This window comes from Talpa occidentalis, unplaced genomic scaffold (assembly GCF_014898055.3).
Source record: "Talpa occidentalis isolate TD23 unplaced genomic scaffold, MPIMG_talOcc4v2.1 talOcc4.17, whole genome shotgun sequence".
NCBI classification, from domain to species: Eukaryota; Metazoa; Chordata; class Mammalia; order Eulipotyphla; family Talpidae; genus Talpa; species Talpa occidentalis.
This window is the reverse complement of record NW_023601754.1, coordinates 52,781,656-52,801,022: the sequence shown is the minus strand read 5'-3', so window position 1 is coordinate 52,801,022 and position 19,367 is coordinate 52,781,656. Positions and strand designations below refer to the sequence as shown.

Below are 19,367 nucleotides of genomic sequence, written 5' to 3'. Positions count from 1 at the left end.
ATGGGGCTTGGAGGCCAGCGAGCATCTCGGGAGGGAAGAGGACGGAGCACATGCGCTCAGCTGGCCAGGAAGGACATCACACGAGGTCAGCTCCCCTCCTAGGAGAAGCGCGACCTTTAAAAGGGACAGTGTCTCTGGCCACTGCGTGTCCTCCAGCTTCTGGACAGTCCCCCTTCTGCTCAGGGACGGGGAAGAGAAGGGGTCCTGAGGGACCCATCCTCACCTCAAGGTCATCACACCAGCCTCACCACCACCACCACCACCACCACCCTATTACCAAACTCTTCCTCACTGCAGCTCTGCTAAGGAATCCCCACGTTAACTAAAGTTCCTGCCCTGGACGTCCATGTTGGCCCCCAGCCTTGTGCCCCCGCAGGCTGGCTGGCAGCGAGCCGCAGGCGGAGTGCTTGGAGGAGCCGCAGGCCAGGCCTCTGCTAGGGGTGCCACCACGTGGGCGCAGGGCCGCGCCCAGCCTGGCTGCAGACGAGGAAGGGAGGAAGGTGAGGCCAGAGAAGTTGAGTGAGTGTCCCAAGGTCACCCAACGGGTAAACGCCAGGGCCGCGGCATGAGCGCGGGGCTGCGGGGAGCAGGCACTTCCTGGGTCCCTGGCCGAGGCCCCGTGGTCCCCTCGCCATGCCATGGCCTGGGTGCTCGTGTGGCCTGGCCTCAGTTTCCTGCTGGGAAGGGGCAATGCTACCACGCACCCAGTCCCACCCAGGCATGGCCTCTGCTGGCCCCGGAAGGACCTGCGCCGAGGAGGGGGCAGCTGAGCAGAGGGGAGGGCCTGCTTTCTGACAAGGTCAGCGCCCCTGGGCTTTTCAGTGACACAAGCTGTGTTTGCTTCTTTTCTGCCTTCAGGCCGTTGAGCTTTCTGTCATTTACAGCCTGACGCTCTCAGGTGAGGCACCTGACGGCCTGCGGGGGCCACAACTTGTTTGCCGGGAAACAACTGGGGTGCCAGGTGCCCGCAGCACGGGGCTTCATGGGGCCCTGGGGGGCGCTGCCCGCCCTCCCGACGCAGACAGCGGGACCGTGGCGCTGGTACTGAGGGCCAGCGGGGCAGCCGTGGCCCTTTGGGGAGCCACAGGGGTGCAGACAGGCCCCAAGGGAGGAGGGCTCTGAGTGGATGGGCACAGACAGGGCCCCTGGGCCTCGCCACGGCTCCCCGGACCGTTCTGGCCCCCCTCCCTTGGGGCACGGATGAGTGCTTGGACCCTGCAGTCCAGGCAAGAGCAAGCTGCGCCCGTGTCTGTCTCCTTAGCCGTAGAGAAGCTTCCCAAAGGCAAGAACAGAATGGTCGGTTTGTGTCACTGGCTCGCTGGCCAGCCCAGCTCGGTGGCCACTGCCATCTCCTGGCTACCAGGCCGCCCTCCCTCCCCAGGGCTACGACGGCGCCTTCCCCAGCGCCCGTCGGGTGCCGCCTCCCTCCGCTGGCACGGCTGAGGCTGGTGGGCCCAGGCCCGCAGGCTCATGGCCGGCCTGAGCAAGCAGAAAAGAATCTTGGAGCCGGAGGGGGGGCTCGGGGGGGTCGGACAGGCCTTTAATGCTGAAGCAGGGCACGGGCAGGTGGGAGGCCCTCCGAGTCCCCCATCTCTGCACTGTGTTCCCTCACCCAGGAATCACTGGCCCAGGGCCCTGGGCTCCGCCCTCAAGCGCCGCAGCACATGCAGGTGATGAACCTGCGGGGAGACAAAGCTGCAGGTGGCAGCCGTAGGGGCTGTGCGGGAGGCAGAAAAGCCTCAGTTACCCACGTTCCTGACCCTCACTCCCCCGGGCCTCTGCACTGGTAAGACCCGCTTGGAACAGCGTTTGCCCAGCACACTGCAGGGCCAGGCCAGCTCCGGCCTGCAGTCTGGCGCGGAAGGTACTCCGTAGCCGTGGGGTGACGGGGAGGGGCAGGCCGCACACCCTGCTCTAGGCCGGGACGCCCGAAGCCCCGCCGCGCCCAGGTGCCCTGCTGCGCCATCACGCCTGGGGTGCCGGGTCCAGGCAGTGCAGGAGGGCCAGCCCCTCCTGCTGACGCGCTAGCAGCACCCCCACGCCGCGGCAGGACCCGCCCGGCCGGGTGGCCCCAGGCTGCCTTCTCGCGGGAGAACCTGGTGCTCGCACGGAACGCCCCGGAGGCTCCGGCTTGTCCAGGGGACACGTGCCCACGTGGACCGTGTTGAAGCTGACGCGCCCCGGAAGCCCGGCTGGGAGTGTGACCTAGATCTACACTGAACAAAAACCGCCCCAGGAATTCCGCTCCCCGGGCCCCTCGCAGCACGAGGAGTGACAGATTGCACGCCCAGCCTCAGATTGTCGGCATCGAAAATAGCCCTTTAAGCGGAGCGGCGGGGGGGCGTGGGCGGGGGGCACTTTGTAGCTTGGCAGGGAGGCCAGGACGGGGTGCCCCGGGAGACGCGGAGGCCCCGGCCATGCACAGGCGATCGCTCTGGCAAGGACGAAGCATTTTCTCAAAGACGTGAAGTCGGATTCTGCGAGGCCGGGAAGCGGTCCACGGGGTGGGTGGGGAGAAGGTGGCCCTCGGGCCAGGAGCCGTCCCAGTGCCCGGGCTCGGGGCTCGGGGGCAGGGCAAGGCCACCGGGGGCTCACCGAAGGCCGGACCCTCGCTCCCCAACACCAAGGCAGGGCAGGGCAGAGGCGCCGGGCTGCGATCAGACAGCTCCCGGGAGCGCCAGCCCCTGCCGCAAGGCCCCGCAGCAAGACCCGTCTGCGACACAGGGTGGGCCCAGCTGGCCACCGCGGCCGCCGTCCCGCTCCACGCCGGCTTGTGTCCCCGCCCGCGGTAAGGACCCTGGGGTTGGCTGGAAGGAGACAGTCATGAGGCGGGGTCTCGGTGATGACCCCCCAAGTTCACGGAGTTACTGGCCAGCCGGAGCTGCGGCAGAGCTGACCACAGACGGGCCTGAAGAGGAACGAACAGGGCGCTGACCTGCGCTGCTCTGCGGACGCCGGGCAGGGAAGGCGCGCCAAACCCACATGCCTCCTGGAAGCTGGCCCGGGGCGAACCGGGAGCTCAACCGCGTCAACAGCAGCTCACCTGAGCACCCAGAAAGCCCGGCCTCATCCGGGCGGCACCTGGGCCCCCACAGGGACAGCCTCGGGGGCGGCGCCTCCGGCCAAGCACACTGCAGCCTGGTGGGCATCAGGCCCAGCTGAGCACGAGTCCCGAGAGTGTCCTCCACAGCCAGGCCCGAGGCCCAGACGTGCTGTGCGGGCCTGAGGACGCAGGCCCGAGGCTGGGCAGGGAGAGCCAGGCCCGCCTGCACTCCGTGTCGGGGCTCGTGGGCACGGGGGGTGGCCGAGCCACAGGCGGCACATCCGGGAGCGCCAGAGCCCCACCTGTGACGCCGCCTGGGTGCCCGGGCACAGACTCCAGGGCCCTGCAGGCGGACGGACCACAGCCCTGGGCGCTGATGGGGGCTGGTGGCCCAGCAGGAGGCAGAGAACAGGGCGCTGGGGTGATGGCCGCTGGCGCCTCCGTCCCTCCGAAGACTCAGCTTTAATGCCACCGAAGGAGGGAGACGGAGAGACGGAGAGGAAGCGGGCAGGGCCGGAGACAGGAGGAGGGAAGTCCTGAGCAGCACCCCTCACTCCCCACCCCTCTCTTGGTCCTTATTCTTGGCTCCTCCCCGCAAGGAGGCCGGGCCTGCGGGAGTGGGGCCCGGGAGGACCCCGCACTGCCGAGCGCCTCCTGGCTGGCCTGGGCGGGCGGCCGGGACCAGGGCCCCAGGGGCCGTGTCTCTCCTGAGCCTCCCGCAGGGCGGGCCCAGCTGGCCACCGTGGCCGCCGTCCAGCTCCAAGCGGCTCGTCCCCGCCCCCACAGCGCTCAGCGGCTTCAAGTACGGCGGAGCAGGCACACCGGCTGGGAGCACACACAAGATGGGAGCCGGGGGGGGGGGGGGCGTTCCCCAAGGGGGCGAAGACAGAAATAACTTTTCTTTTTAAAACTAAGATGCCGGCTGAGGCTCCCAGCGTGTGGAGCAGCGGGAGGCGGAGACGCGGGTGGGGGCTGGACTGCAGGCCAGGGGCTGGGTGCTCTCAGCTGGCCGGCACCTCCAGGGCCACCCCGGCCGGCAGAAGGGGCAGCCGAGTGGGAGGGCCGCCGGGGAGGACAGCCCCCCGAAGCTCGGCCTCCAGGGCGAGGGTGTGGCCATCCCCACGGCTCAGCTTCCCCCAAGGACACCTGTAGGGCGCTGGGAGAACGGCTCACAAAACCATTTAATTCGTGTTAGGAGACTTAGGATCTTGCTGTGGGGCCAGAGGGGGTTTCTGGGGTTTCTGGGAAGCGGGTTCCTGCTGCAGGGACCAGACCAGGGTCACCCATTGCAGAGCCGGCAGGTGCCGGGCGTGCACCCGCTGACGCCCCTCCCCCGCGGGGGTCCCGCACGCGGCTCCTGGACGCCCGCACTCATGCCCCTGCGCCGGCCCCACCCCGCCCCGCCCCGCCCCGCGCTCCCTTCCTGCCGGCGCTGGGTGAGGGCCCGGGCGGGCGGCTCACTCTTCTCAGCCCCATGCTCTGGAGTCCCCGAAAGCTGGTTGGCAGGGGGTGTGTGGGCATGGGGGTGCAGCCGGTTACCAGCGCTCCAGTGCACACGCCTGGTGCCACCCCCTAGCCGAGACCTGGGGCTGCTCCTCCTCTGCCCCAGGAGCCACAGCCCGAGGCTGGGCACTGGCCGTAACCTGCGTTCCTCTCTGTGTGAGAAGGCGGCAGCAGCTCTGCCCCCGCCAGGCCGCGCGTCCCCTGGAGGCCCTCGTGGGAGCTTCTGAGGCACCCGCATGTCTGGGGGGCCAGCAAGTGGCCCACGGAGAGGGGGAGGTCAGCGGGCCGGCTGGAGGGAGACCCTGGGAGGCTGCACAGCGGCCACCACCTCTGTCACCCTATGGCTGACCGGCCGGCCCTCCCCACTGCCCGCCGGAGTAGGTGCAAGGCCTTCAGCACGTTGATGCTCCGGCCACCTCCCGGAGGCAATGCCGCACCCTGCCTCCAGAGTGGGGGGAGCACTCTCAGGCTCAGCACCACGGGGACTCTGGGCCGGGGATGGGGTCTGGAGCACGCTGGGGTCGGGGCTTGCTTTGTGCCTGGGCTTCCTGCCTGAGGCCCAGCCCAGAGGCTCTCCAAGCGTCCCTGGCTGCTAAGACGCCATCTTCCCAGCCTCCTCCAGGAGCTGCAGAGTGGCTGGTCCTGGCCAATGGGAGGGGAGGCGGCGTCTGCAGGGAGGGGCTCCCTTCTCCCCAGGCCTCGGCGGGCGCTCCCCTCTGGGCATGGGATGGCCTGGGGCCAGGGCTCGAGGGCAGGAGCGCAGGGGGCTGGCCCCCTCCCATGGGTTTGGGTACAGTCTTGGCACCGCGTCCAGAGGAGGACACTGAGCACGGAAAGGTGAAGTGTCCTTATGAGGGGGGCGCTGGTTCCTGGGTGCTCTCCACACCCGGAGCCAGGCGCGAGTCGGCAGACGGCAAGGGCACCCACGCCCCGGCAGGGAAGCCGGACGAGCCCCGGGTCAAGGCCACGGCCGCCCTCGCCCGCCGGCCACAGCAGGTCCAGGAGCAGCTCCTGGGCGGGCGCTGGGCCCCACGGCGCGTGGGAATTATCGGGGGTGCGGAGGGGCCGGACCACAGGCTTTGGGGGGACCCGAGTCACAGGGTCCCGCCTCCTGACCCTCCCCGTTCCGCTGTCCTGCGAGTCCCGCCCTGCGGCGGCGAGCTGGGGAAGCCGGCGCCGTGCGTGTGCGTGTGCGTGTGTGCGCGTGTGCCTGTCCTGCTCCGGCCCTGCCTCCTCCGTCCCCTGGCGGGCCCGCTGGACAGGCTCACTCGCCCCGAGCCGGCTCCCCGCCCCCACGCCCCTGAGCCGGGCCGCGCTGAGCCGGCTGCCCGCTGTCGGTGGGCTGGTCTCCGCTCTGTAGTAATTAGTGTTTTTTGTATTTTTAAATCAGCCCAGGCGGCTCCGCGGAAGCATTTTTACCAATAAATGGAGCCGCTGGCAGTCGCAGCGACAGCCCGTGAACGGGGGCTCACGCTGCTGTCAGCGCGGTGGGACAGGACCCCGCGTCCTACAGCCCGGTCCCCACTCTCCGCGGGGGAGGGCTCGGGGGCTGGGGCTGGGCTCCGGCCGGCAGCCAGGCTGGAGTGACCGGCGTGCAGGAACGGATGTTTGGAGACCCCAAAAGCCTTCTCTGGCACTGCGTCCCCACCGGGCGCAGACGCCCTCCCCCCGCCAGCACAGCGGGACGCACCCTTCACTCTGCTCCTTCCCTGCAGCCCCCTCCACACGGTGGGCCCCCAACACCACCACCTCGTGCACCCCCCATCAGGCTGGCCACTGGGAGCACCTGGCACAAGCCCCACCCCATGGAGTTAGAGGGGCCGCCCAGGGGGCTCTCGCCCAAGCTGACCACTCCGGCCTCCCAGCAGGGACCCCCAGAGGCCCTGCGGGGGTGCAGCGCCCAGGGGCAGGCAGGTGTGAGTGGCGGAGCTGGATTTAAACCCAGGAATGGATTGGGGGCGGGAGGAGCCTTTTTTGTTTCTCAGAATCTTTTTTAAGGACACTGGCAGCTGAGGCGCAGGAAACAGGACAGGAGCGGGGAGACCTGTTGAGCTGGGGACACGCCAGCTCATGTGGGGAGACAGCTGAGTCTTCACCACAGGACACTCGGGCAGGGAAAATGGGGACCATCCCCCGAAAGAGGGGGGCTGGAGAGGTGAGGCAGACCCCACCGGCGCTGAGAGAGCACAGAAAGACCCTTGCCGGCCACGACCCTGCAGAGGGGTGCTCACTCTCCGACCAAGGGGTCGGGCATCCCCAGAAAATGCCGCAGGACACTGGGCGCCAGGGATGGCCGGGGGCGAGGCTGGCAGGGGGTCCGAGAGGAGGCCCCTGAAATCCCGACCACAGCCACTCCTCTTTGTACACCTGCAAGGAGCGGGGCAGGGGCCGCCGGCAAGGAGGCACCTCCAGCCAGCCAGGTCGCCAAGCCCCATGGAAACCTGGGTGCTTGGGCGCACCCCCCACGGGGCTGAAGGAGGCGGGGCCGGGCGGGACGGGAGCGGGGCTTTGAGTGAGACAGCGGAGAACGGAGCAAAGGCCCAGCCACGGCACGTCCCGGCCTGTCCGGGGCTCCCAGCACAGAGGTAACACGGCCCCGGCCACCGTCAGCGCCACGCCGGCGTGTAGGCACAGCTCTGCCGGCTCTGAAAGGGGCTGAGTCGGAACGGCTGCCCCATGCAGCTCAAATTCCCACTGGCTGCACCCAAAGACCCCTCAGAATACAGCGCCCCGGGACCCTCACAGCACTGCCCGGTGGCCCGGAGCACCCGACGGCACGTGGGCGGCCCAAGAGAGACCACACGGAACCCGCAGCTCCGGGGAGAAAGACGCCGGCCCCGCAGGGCAGGGCAGGGCAGGGCAGGGCCGTCCTGGCCCCCGTCCACGGCGGGACAGCCCGCCTGCCAGCCCCGGCGCCAGACGAACAAAGACTCAGCATGCCCACCCCACGCAGGCTCGGGCGGCACCGTACCTCCGAAATGAACTTTCTTCTTGAACCTCGAATTGTCCGCCATCATCTCTAACCTGGGCGTGACCATCTCACTCCGGCTGGCCCCCCGGCTGTGCCAGGTCCTCGCCACGCTGAGTCCGCCAGGGCGGCCCCATCGACGGTCGTCGTCTGCTGGTCCCCGGGGAGGGAAGTTGCAGCCCTCCGGGGTCAGGATGGCAGGGGCGGGGGTGCCGCGCCGCGGCAGGAGAGCGGCGTCCCCGGGAGCGCGACCCGCCAGCGGCCCCGGGGCGACGGTGCCGCCCGCCCGCGGGGAAAGGCTGGGAATTCGGGTCTTTGACACAAGTTGTAAGCTCCAGGCTGGAGCCGGCTCCCTTCCACTTCCCACTGTACTGGGGACTTTTTTTCCTCCTAGTGCCGGTTTCCATGGCAACGCATCAGTCACTAGTCTAAATAAGTACGGGTGAAGGACGCCTGAAAAACCAGCGCAATTACGCAGCCGTTCGGGAGGAGGATGATTCACCCGCTATTAGCAGGGGCCGAGGCCGCGCGCAGGCTGCTGTCCTGGGCCCGGGAACTGCTTCTCATTTTGGAACCTCGGCTCGCTCTGCGGCTCCCGCAGCCGCACCGGGTGCCCAGGACGGCGGGCGGCCGGCCCATGTGGCCCCACGGAGCCCGGACAGAAGGGACGACGGGGGACCCGGGGGGCGCGTCTCCCAGGGGGCACCTCCTGCCCCCGCTAGTCCCTGGGGCGGGCGTGGGGCTCCGGGCGGGGAGGGGGCTCTGGGGGAAAGTTCAGGGCAGCCAGTCTGAAGGCTGGAGGAGGGCGGCCGGCTACAGGCGGGGTGGGCGGGCAGCCCCACGCTGCGGCCCCTCAAGGTCAGGGCCAGTGCGGCCTCCCGCACCGTCCTCTCCCGCCAGCTGCCGCCAGACCAGACCCTCACCTCCGGCTGCAGCTCCTCTGGGGCGGAGGAGGCTCCAAGTGGGGGCTCCCAGGCCCTGTCCTTGGTGCCCGAAAGGCAGGTCACACGGCTGGTGACTGCCAGGTCTGAACCCCAATTCTGCCACCAGCTGCATGACCTGGGGTCCCCAGCTCGTCGGTTAGCAACTCCCGTCACCCCAGAAAGATGCGCACTAACCAGGCACCCGACCGAGGCAGGCCCTCCAGATGCCAGCCTCATGGTCACTGCTGGTGTCCATGTCTGGGCCGCGGGGCTGGCACGGCTGTCCAGGACTCGTGGCTCCCCGAGACTCACCCTGGCCCTGCGCCGCCACCGCTGAGCTCAACGCCACAGAGAGACTCTAAGACGAGGAAATTGGGCCCAAGGTCATGGCCAGGTTGGGGAGGACGAGGCCCCGGGCTGCACTGCCCGCCCCGCCATGCCTGGCCGCCCTCCTGCTCCCCACTTCAGCTCTGCCGGGGCCGCCAGGCATCCTGGGGTTCCAGGCAGGGGCTCTGCGCACACCCTGTGGCCAGCGCTCCTAGCACAGGCAAGGCGGGTCCCGGCGAGTCCCCGAGCACATCCCCGACCCCATGTCTCTGCGGCCTGGACGCGGCCACTGTCCCCGCCGCGAGCCTCTGGCCCCCAGCGCCCTCCTCCCAGCCAAGGTCTGACTGATCTCCGGGCGAATCTCAGGATCGCAAAAATAGCCTAGCCTGGCACGCGAGCGGCCGGGGGGCGGGGGGCGCAGTGGGAGGCAGAAGCGGGGAGACAGGGGTAAAAACAGCGCGGGTTTCCACAACCGTGCAGCCCCTTTCTCGGTGCCCCGCACCTGGAGGCCCTGTCCTTGGAGCCCCGGGTCTCCCCAGGAGGGTGGGGAGCGGATGGCTCTGCGGGGGAGGGGCGCCTCCACCCGCTCTGCAGCTGCAGGCCTTAGAGGGGCGAGCCCCTCCCCACGTGAGACCTCAGCAAGCCTCTATCCGGGTCAGGTAGGGCGAGCCGCGAGAGACCCGCCCCTCCGGGAAGGGCCCGCAGGAGAATGCGGGAGGTGGGAGGTGGCGGGTGCGCGGACACCCCTGCCCTCCCCGGGCCGCGCCCCGAGTCCCGCCCCGATCCCACCAGTCAGGCAGCAGGCGCGAGTGTGGAGTGTGCTCCTCCCCAGACTGAGTCGCTCGTGGGCGGTCCTGGGCCTCCCCCCAGCATCCCGCAACGGACACACCTGGGGCTGGTTCTCAGCGGGTGTCTGTCCACCGCACTGACCATCGCAATGGACAGAGCTGCCGGTGGGAGTCACAGGCTCGGCCGTCTCCAGGCAGCTCCGTATCAAGGCGCTGGTGTCACAACAGGGAGTGGTGGGGTCTGGGGCCAAGAAAGTCTTAACCCAGTGCAAACCCAACTTCCCAGGGAAGTTCTGTTCTTTCTGACCTGGGCTTAGGCTCCACTGTGCAGGCAGTCAGGGCCCCAGCCCGGTGCCCTGGGGAGGTCTGGAGCTTCAAGGGGCCCACGAGGGGACCGTCTCCAGGGAGCTGCCCTGCCCCACAGGCTGGCAGTTGTCTCACCAACTCGAGGCAGGTGAGGAAATGCGGGTGCTGTCCTCAGCAAAGGGCTGGCAGACAAGCTCCCCAAACCTCGCCAGGCGGCAGGGCCCTGGTGGGTGCGCGCTGGCCCCGCAGCCTGCACTGGGACACCTCGTGCTGCCCCGGAACCCTGCCCGCCCCTCGCCACGGCTGGACGGCGACGGCCGCTGGTCTGCTCCCGAAACCCCCTTCCCGTAGCCCGTGCCCCCTGCTTGAAGCAGCGGGGTTGGCGGAGGGCGTGATGTTAACTTCTTTGCACTGTGTGTGAATGTGTTCACACAAGGTTCCCCTGCGCTTTGGAGGGAGCGGGCCCGAAGCTGACAGAGCAGGGGTGTGGGGAGTCCTCGGCCAGAACCGCCGGCACGGTAGGGGGTGCTGGGGGCAGGGGAGGCGTGGGGCAGCGCCTCAGGATGGGCAGGCAGGCGGCAGGTGCAGCGCGCCCCAGAGGCGCTGAGCCTCCCACGAGGTTCGGGGCAGCTGAAGTTCCAGAAGGACGCGGTCAGGGCAAACGGCTCTCGCTCTTCCGCCCGGTCCTCGCCCTGCTTGTCCTGGACTCCTGCATGAAGCACCGCCGGACCCCGTTTGGGGTCACAACGTGCCCATTTCTCAGCTGCTGCTGCAGCCCTTCCCGGCAGTTTCTGGCCATTGGGGCAGGACGGGCCGTCGGGGCCCGTCATGGGGAGGCTGGGCACTGTCCCTGCTAAGGCTCCCGTGCCTGGACGAGGCAGGCGCAGCCTTGGGGACCCCCTGGAGGAAGGGCGGGGCATGTGGTCACTGAGCGATGGTCCCTCCAGACAGCCCGTGACTGCACGTCCTACTTGGGACCTGAGGGCCTCGGCAGGGTTCCTGCTCCTCTGACCTCACAACGCGTGCCCCGTAGAAGGCTCAGACCACACACCCTTCAGACGGGGCGAGGGGCCCCATCCCCCAACAAGTGCGTCGACCGGGTGACCGTGCCCACCCCCAGCAGGGGCTGTGCTGGCCACCTGCAGCCCGGGTCTGGGCAGCCAGGAGCGGCAGAGCCCAGGCCAGCCCTGTGGTCCCAGCAGCACGTGCCCCGAGTGCCAGCAGCGGCCCTCAGACCTCGGGGGCTCACTAGGCATCACACACCGTCTGCACCCCTTTCCCCGCGGGGAAGCAGGGTGTGAAGAGAAGGGAAGACTCAGCGCAGAGAAAACAAACCCACCTCCAGTGCAGAGGGGAGGAAACCAACGCGCTAGCTGACCGCCTACTAGGTGCCGGGAGCTTCCGGGACAAGACGGTCAAATAAGAAGTGTTTCTGGAAAACGGCGCTTCCAAGCTTGATTCTTTGGGGAGAAACCCCTAAACTAGGACCAATCCCAGACGGTCACCAGGCTACATCGCAGGCAGACGTAAGTCCCGCAGCCTGTGCCGAAGGGAGGGTTTTTCCCCCCAACTGCGTGGAGCTTCAGTGAGTAAATGTTTTCCCACAATATTCATAAACGCCGCTAACACCCCAAGCCAGCAACATTCAACTTATTTGCAGCTGGTTCTGTGTCATGCTCGCCGTGAATCATCGCAGCACGCGGGCTCCTGCGGGCTGGGTGTGCGAAGGACTCCAGGGCCCCAGGCGCTGGGCACCGAGCCGCCCGCCACAGCCGCCCGGATGGACCCCTCCCGGGCCATCCCGGCCGCCAGCCACCAGGGCCAGCCCTAGGGCCGTGCCCGAGAGGCTCGTCATGGACCAGTCACGCGGGCCCATCACTGGACTTGGCGCCACTCACACGCCTGCAGGCCTCTGCTGGCCACCCACTGCCCGGGCATGGCCAGGGCCGGAGCTGGCCGGAGGAGGCACCACAGCTGCACAGCAGTGCCGGGATCAGCAGCACCCGAGTGGGACCCGCGGGCTGCTCTGCGGGCCTCTATCTCAGCCCCCCGGGCTCCCTGCTGCCTCGCAGGCAGCTGCAGGGGTGCAGGCGGGAGAACCCCAGACGGGCAGTTCCTGAGTGGCTGGTGCAGCCACACCTGCAGGCCTAGCCCTCCTGCCGGGTCCCCATCACCCCAAGCCGGGCACGAACTGCGTGGCTTTTCCAGCCAGGATGAGTGGGGAGCCCCCCAGCATGGACACCGTGCAGGCCGGTGTGGATGAGCCCATGCGGGTGGACCACTTGGCTCAGCGCAGCACATGGACATCGCCCGGGCCGGGGCAGCTGAGAGGCGGTGTGCAGCGGCCATTTGGGGGCCTGTAAGGGCCGTGGCACGCACACGGACCCGACTTCGACTCTGGGCAGCTCTGGGCAGCAGCCATCCGGCCTTCACCCTCAGGTGTTGGCAGCACAGGGCTCTGCCACATCTGGCCACCCCTGTCCGGGACCCAGCACCCCATAGGCCTCCCACACCCGCTGACAGATGGAGATGCTGCTGCCCTGCCCAGATCCGTGCAGGGCCCCCAGCACTGACCATGGATGCCGGCCCGACACAGCAGCTCAAGGTTCAGATTCTGGGGGCCTCCCACGCTCACGCTGCATGTGGCGAGCTCAGTGCTGGACAGTGGCCTCACGTGGCCACTCACCCTGTTGCCGACGGTGCTCCCGAGGCCAGCGGGGCCCGCAGAGTCCCGCCCAACACGCCGACCCGCATAGTTGAGGGTGAGGTGGGCGTCTCAAGACACTAGGTCTGCGGACATTTCTTACGCGGCCGCTGCTAACAGCTCAGTGGTCATGGGGCGCTGGGCAAGCCACTGACAGCTGGGCAGCACCCCTGTAATGTGGACACAGCAACCAGGCCTGGCGCGGGGCAGCCCCTGATGGACACTGCAGGGCAGCTGACCAGAGGTGGACAGGGAGCATCCGGTGGCCTGGGAAGGTCAGCTGTGCCCACTCGGGGCCTTGGCAGGAACGCTGGCTCTTCTGGGTGGGCACAGGAACCCATGAGCTGCTGGCTGGTGCCCTGGGAAGGGCAGCCAGGCACAGAGGCTCGGGGCCACCCTGTAGGCTGGCATCCTCAGAAGTTACGTGCAGGGCACGGCGGAGGCCCGGCCGCTTGCTGTCCTGCCCTGTGGGTTGCTTTACACAGGCGCGTGAGCAGACCCACAGCGCCGTGTCGCGCGAGAACAAGCAGGTGTGGCAGAGCCTACCTCCTCCCGCCACCCTGTTTACCGTCACCATGGAGACCGAGCCGTGGGCTCCCAGCCACCAACAGGAGAGCTGCTGCCTCCAGCACCCAGTGGACACCACGAGCCTGCGGGGACGTGGGAGCCATGGGCTCCGGGTGCAGACCCAGAGGTCCAGGAAGCCTCGAGGAAGGGCAGCTTCCTGGCCACTGCGTCCACGCTCCTCCTGGATGCTCTTGTTGGCATCAGCTGTGCCCTCCTCACCCCAGGGGTGCCGCGGCCGAGGCTTCCGGACGGCACCCGCCTCCCGCGCCTTCCTCTCTGGTCGCACGCGCTGGGTCCGTCCAAACCCACAGGCCTGCGGCCCCTCCCTGGCCCACCTCCCATCTGGTTGGTTCTACCGAAATGCCTGAGTTGCTCAGAGGAGACCGTCCGTGCACAGGAAATGCCAGCCCTGCTGCCCGGGCACACAGCCCCGCTCTCCCCCGCACCCACCGCCAGCCGGCCAGCAGGCAAGGAGGCCAGGGGCACCCTCAAGCATCTGCCCCCAGAGACCGAGCCCCTTCAACCCACACCCTGGTCTGCAGCGGCTCTGGGCTGGGGTCGGTCTACCTCCCTCCCGGCCACAGGAAATGGGACCCGTCACGTGTTCGCTGCGTGACCCAGTGTCAGAAGGAAACGCTGAGCCCTAACTGTGGCCTCAGGGAGCCCCACCCACCTGGCACAGTGCTCCCTCCCCATCACGCTACAGCCCTGACACCCCCAGCCGAACACCCGCCCACTCTGCCTCAGGGCCTCTGCACCTGCTGCCCCGGAACGCCCTTACCCACGTCCACCAGGCTCACGCCCTCGCCGCTCGGGCCTGTCTCAGCAGCCCCCTTAGACAGGCTGTGCCCGACCGGAGCCAGCCCCTCCCCTCCCCGGCACTCCGGCCCCGGGGCCACCAGGCAGCTGCTCCCACGGGGCCACCCTGCCCCTGCGGCTCCGCGCCTGGCGCCGCCTGGCACGCGCCGCCTGCGAGAGCAGAGCTCCGCTGAATGAATGAATTCGAGCGCCTTCTGCATGTCAGATGCTGCGGATAGAGAGATGACTAAGCCGGGCGAGGGCTCAGGCTGGTGGGGGAGACAGACACGGAACGAATCATCACAACAGAGTGGGATCGTCTGCGACAGGGAGACGTGTCATGCACTACGGGACGGCGGGGGGAGGGCGCGGCGGGGAGCGCGCAGGGGAGGGGCCTGCTCCGCCGGGTCTTGCAGGATGAGTAGGAGTTGGGGACAGTGAGGGAAGGAAGGGCAACCCAGGCCGAAGGAACAGCACAGGCGAGGCCCAGGGGAGTGAACAGCGTCCTGCTTCTGCAGAGACGAGCCGAGGGGCCGGCCCGACAGTAACAGCTCTTGTCAACCCCAGCGCCGAGCGGGGTCCTTCCTCGGTCCTCTCTCCGGCCCTGTGTGGGGCGCAGTGGCCGTCTCCATTTGAATGACCGAATGACCGAGCTGGGCCTGAACTCCCAGCCACCACGCACCTCAGGAGGGGCAGGTGCATCTGGGTCCAAGAGAGGCGTCTGCCAAGGGTGCCTGCTTTGCGGGTCGAGTTTCGTGGGTCCACAGTGAGCCTCACTCACTGGCGGGCTGTGCTGCCGAGGGGTCGTGCAGGCGAGTGGGTGGGGCGCAGAAACCAAGCATCTGCCCTTCAGGGCCCAGTTCCCCTGGCGAGGGGTCCATCGCCCTGGGTGCGTTTGTGGGTTCCGCTCGCCTTGGCCCAGGGGGCTGAGAAAGCACCATCCCTGTCCCTGCCGCGACCAGGCTCGGGCAGGTGGCAGAGGGGAGGAGCCGGGCTGGGTGGCGCCCGGGGGCTGGGCAGTGTGGGGTGGGGGAGCAGGCCGGGTGAAGGAGAAGGGCAGAGGGTGGCCGGCGGGCAGGCCTGGAGGCTGGCCCCGGCCCACGACTATGTGGTTTCTACTCTCGCCCTGTTCCAGCACACAGGCAGCCCGTTGGGAGGCCGGCCGAGGAGCGCCAGCCCCGCCGGGAGTGACAGCCTGAGTGGCAGGGAACTGGGGCTCGTCTGCTCGGGGAAGCTCCGCCTGACGCTGGTTGAAGAACAGGAATAATGAACATCCGAGGGAGGTTAAAGCAACGTTGTGAGTTGTGAAGGTCACGTTTAAAGCAGGCAGGGAGAGGAAGCAGCGCCCAGCTCGCTGCGCCTGCTGGGGGGCGGTCTGTGGCTGGCGGGCGAGCTCCCGGGCTTGGCCAGCTGGGGTGGGGCCAGGGGCCCACGGCCAGGAGTCCTTGGCTGTGTCCCGGCCGAGGGCCAGGGCTGGGGAGGACGCAGCTCAGCCAGGGCCCCTGGTGCGGGCGGGTGCTGGCCTGGACCGCCCAGAGCCTGCCGGCCTGCCTGTGGCCTGGAGCTGCCGCCGTTCCAGAGCCCAGAGGCGGCCCGGGGAGCAGCTCGGTCAGACAGCGGGCGGCCAGGCCCTGGGCCTTCCCAGTGGCCACGGGGAGGGGGACCCTCGGGGAAGGCCCTCTCCCCCACGCTCCCCGGGGCTCCAGAGGGGGTAGCCCCACCGGGAGCAGAGCACACGGCTGTGTGGCTGGGAAAGGCAGGATATTTTAAGCAGCACATGGGGATTCTGCGTTACCCTGGAGACGGGCGATGCGGGCTCTGGGAGCTCTCTGTGCGCAGCAAGAGACCCGTATGGCGCCTGGGCTGGAGGGGCGAAGGCGACCCCTCCCTGTGGGAAGGTCGATGAGGCCATGGATGCCTCGGGGGGCAGCTTCAGGGCCCCTGCCCTCCTCTTCCAGAGAACCCACTGCCCCCGGGTCAGGAAAGTGCAGGGGAACGATGGAGGAACGTGGTCCTCTCACCTCCTCTGCCCGGGACACACACTCCTTATGATGTGGCGCCGGGTGCTGGGGCTCTTGAGTTCTTCCGGCCCAGACCGTTCTCCTTCCTCCGTGGGTCTCCCGGGGTGGTCTCCCGTGACCACGCGGGACCCAGGCCCGGCCCAGATCTAAGACTTGTGGGCAAGGAACTGGTGGAACCTAGTGGCGGAGGAAGGGCCGAGGCCCCTGGCCAGGACAGACGGGCTCCGACACCACGCACCTGCCCCCCACTCAGGCCCAGCTCCACCAGCTGGTGACCGCAGGCCGGGCGCAGCACGCCCGCTCCCCCAGCAAGTGCAGCGCCTGCCCAGCGGGAGGGAGCCCGCCAGGGCTCTCTGCAGGCGTGGTCACGCTATGGTTCCCGAGACGGGGACCGGTCCTGGGCAGCCGGGGGCCCTAAATCTAACACCAACCTAACGTCCCTGTACGAGATGAGACAGCGCCGGCCACTCCAGAGAGGCAGCGGCCAGAGCCGCACCCACCAGGCGGGAGGCAGGGTCTTCACGGGAGCGCGGCCCTGCAGCCAGCTCTCTGGCCTTTGGAGCCAGGAGAGAGTAACTCCCCACTGTCTGGAGCCGCCCAGTGTTGGGCGCCTTGCAGGAGGGTTTTTGGGTGTCCTCTGTGCCGCCCGCCCTAAGAACCTTACGGAGCTGAGCGGCCGCAGAGCCCCCAAGGCAGGCGTGCCCGCCACGGAGGCGCCCGCTGCAGGCAAGATCTCCAGGCTCCGGAGCCCAGACACCCCTGGGAAAGGGGAACTGGTGTGACCCCAGGTGCCCCCTGGGCAGGACGTGTGCCTGGCGCCGGGCTCACATCCCTCCCGGGTGCGGGAAGTCTCAGGAGGGTGCTGTCACTCAGTGGAAAGAGCCACCTGGGCAGGCTGGCAGCAGCAGGGGCCCGGGGCAGGGACAAGGAGGCCGAGGGACCGTGGGGAATTTGGCAGGGGAGACTCGGGCTGTCTTCCAGTCTAGAAGGGACCACAAACCAAGACCAGTTTTAGTCCACCGCCCTTACTCAGTGACCGCCTGGGGAAGCGCTCACTGGTCTACTCTGGCTCATGCTGTTCCCTCCCGGTCATGCTGTTCCCTCCCGGCCATGCTGTTCCCTCCCAGTCATGTTGTTCCCCTCCCGGTCATGCTGTTCCCCTCCCGGTCATGCTGTTCCCCTCCTGGTCATGCTGTTCCACTTGTGCTCTGGCATTCAGTCAAGGCCGTCTTTGACGACAATGGCCATGTGCACAGACCTGTGTCCCTCCCACGTCCACACAATTACCCGGCTCCTCCACACCCATCTGCCACAGGCCCCTGGCCCTCCTGACCCTGGCACCTGTCGCTGGGGTGGGCTGCGTGTGTGTCCTCCGAGTCCTGAGTTGAGGCCCCAATTTGGAGGTGAGGCCTTGGGGAGGTTAGGTTTAGATGAGGTCAGTGGGAGCCCCCGTGATGAGACTTGTGCCCTCATCAGAGAGGAGGAGGCCCCAGACCCAGTGAGGCCCAGCCTGCCAGAGGCCCCAGCCAGAAACAGGGTGTCACCAGCTCTGACCCCTCCTTGTGGAGCGGAGACGAGGCTCTCGGCCTGGGGCTCGTGGCAGGAACACCTGGGACGTGGTGAGGGACGTGGGGAGTCGAGGGGGGGCCTTTGTCTTGACTTGCACTTTGATTCTGCTCCTTCCCTCCCAGGCCTGCCTGGCCCCCCGCCCTCTCCTGCGGGTCCCCACAGGAGGCGCCCTAGGCCAGGGCAGGCTCTCGGCCTCCGCTGCCCTGCTCTGGGCAGCCCCTGGCCTGGGCACCTGCCCACGGGGGGACGGTGGCTTCGGGTCTGGGAACTCTATCCCCCACTCTGCTGTGCACTGACTCCAGCGAGGTTCTTTCCTACTGACCGTCTCACGCACTCGAGCATGTTTGGTCTTGACGTGGGGGATGGCAGGACCCACCTGGAGTGGACAGGTTTGGGGTCCCGGGGTGCCCCTCATTCTGCCCACTGACAGTCAGACTGTACCCCCATCTTACAAATGGGAACCGCCCAAGGGGTCGAAGGTGGCAGAACAGTCAGACTTGGCCATGTGAACCCCACGCTCACATGGAGACCACGTCGGGCACTCGCGGCATCTACCTCACCACCATGGCCGGGGGACGCCGGGGACACGGAGCTGGGGCTCCAGAGAGTGACCCGGGAGGACCGGGGCCCCTGAAACTGCATCCGAGACCCCTCCCCTCCCCGACATCTTGGGGACAACGCAGACTGTGCCCCAGAGCAGGCGGCAGGGTGGGTGTGCCCCAGGGGACCACAGCACCCGCAGCCCCTGGCGCCCGGGGGTCTGGCAGCCAGGGTGAGGCGGGAGGTGGGTGAGGGGGTCATCGCCCCCCGCTTCCAGGCCCCGAGGTGCTGCGCCACCAGGTGGGGCTGGGGGGCACGCGGAGTCCATGTCACTTGTAAACGGGCTGACGGGGAGAGGGTCGCAGAGCCTGAGAGCACCGAGGAGGGAGCCCAGCTCGAGTCCACACCTGTCCCGAGGCCTCGCCCTGCCAGCCAGCATGGGGTCCGCCAACCGGACACAGAGGCTGCGTGTTTGGCATGGAGCGGCGGACCCCGCGCAGTGGCCGATCTGCGGGAAGCCTCTGTGTTTGTCACGAAGGAGCCACAACAGCGCGGTCCGGGTCCACTCGCCTTCCCCAGCACTGCTTCCCCTGGCTCGGGCCTGCTCCCCAACTCCAGGACCCCACCCGCTGTGGGCGGCTTCCACCTCTTCCATCCCCCGGCCAGCCGTGCGCAGGGAAGCCGGGCTCGCCAGGACCCGCGTCCTCGCCCCTCGGGGCTCCTCCAGGCCAGCCCCAGCGTGAGCTTCGGGCCTCAGCACGCGGCCCGGGCAGGTCACAGGTGTGGCCCGCGGGGGAGGGCGCAGGGCCAGGCTGCTCGGGCCGCATGGCACAGGCGGGGGGCCGCAGGCCGGCCGGGGCCTCGGCGGGGAGGGCTGCTGAGGCGCACCCAGGAGCCCCGCGGCCGCACACCTCCTCGTCCTCCTGGTCAGCTCGGGCCCACGCTGCTGTGGCGGCATATTCGGGCAGACGCAGGGAGGGACACCAAGCAGACCCCAGCTGTCCTCCCGCGGGGGTGGCCCTTGACCCCTAGTCCTGACCCTCCACCTGGGGATGGCAGAGCCGATGACCAGATGCCCGCCTTGCCCGAGACCCGTGGTGCTCTGGAGGGAGGGAATCGGTGAATTCCGGTTAAAGCAGCCAGCACAGGGCTGCGGGTGCAAAGTCCACGCTGCCCATCAGCCTGCCAGGCCCCAGGGCTCTACGCCACCCCCGGGCCCCCCAGGACCAGGGAGACACAGACAGTCCCTCGAGTCAAGGCAGGGAGGGCCGTGGCACGCAGAAGGGCCTCAGAGCGGGCCCGCCCCTGCG

The 19,367-nt window shown here is 68.6% G+C and overlaps 1 protein-coding gene across 3 annotated transcripts in view; it reads right to left on the bottom strand.

Annotated features, from left to right (window-relative positions):
• SHANK2 (SH3 and multiple ankyrin repeat domains 2) overlaps positions 1-19,367 on the bottom strand; it is a 170,773-nt gene that overhangs the window by 83,656 nt on the left and 67,750 nt on the right. The window contains exon 1 of one of the 3 annotated variants that reach the window (XM_037517402.2): positions 8,633-8,761. The exons of 1 other annotated variant lie outside the window; for it this stretch is intronic. In XM_037517402.2, the coding sequence (XP_037373299.1) occupies positions 8,633-8,693 (61 nt within the window). In that variant the 5' untranslated portion in view covers positions 8,694-8,761. Of the gene's footprint in view, positions 1-7,517; positions 7,708-8,632; positions 8,762-19,367 lie in introns of those variants that run through there. One more of the 3 variants, XM_037517401.2, reaches the window with a different exon arrangement.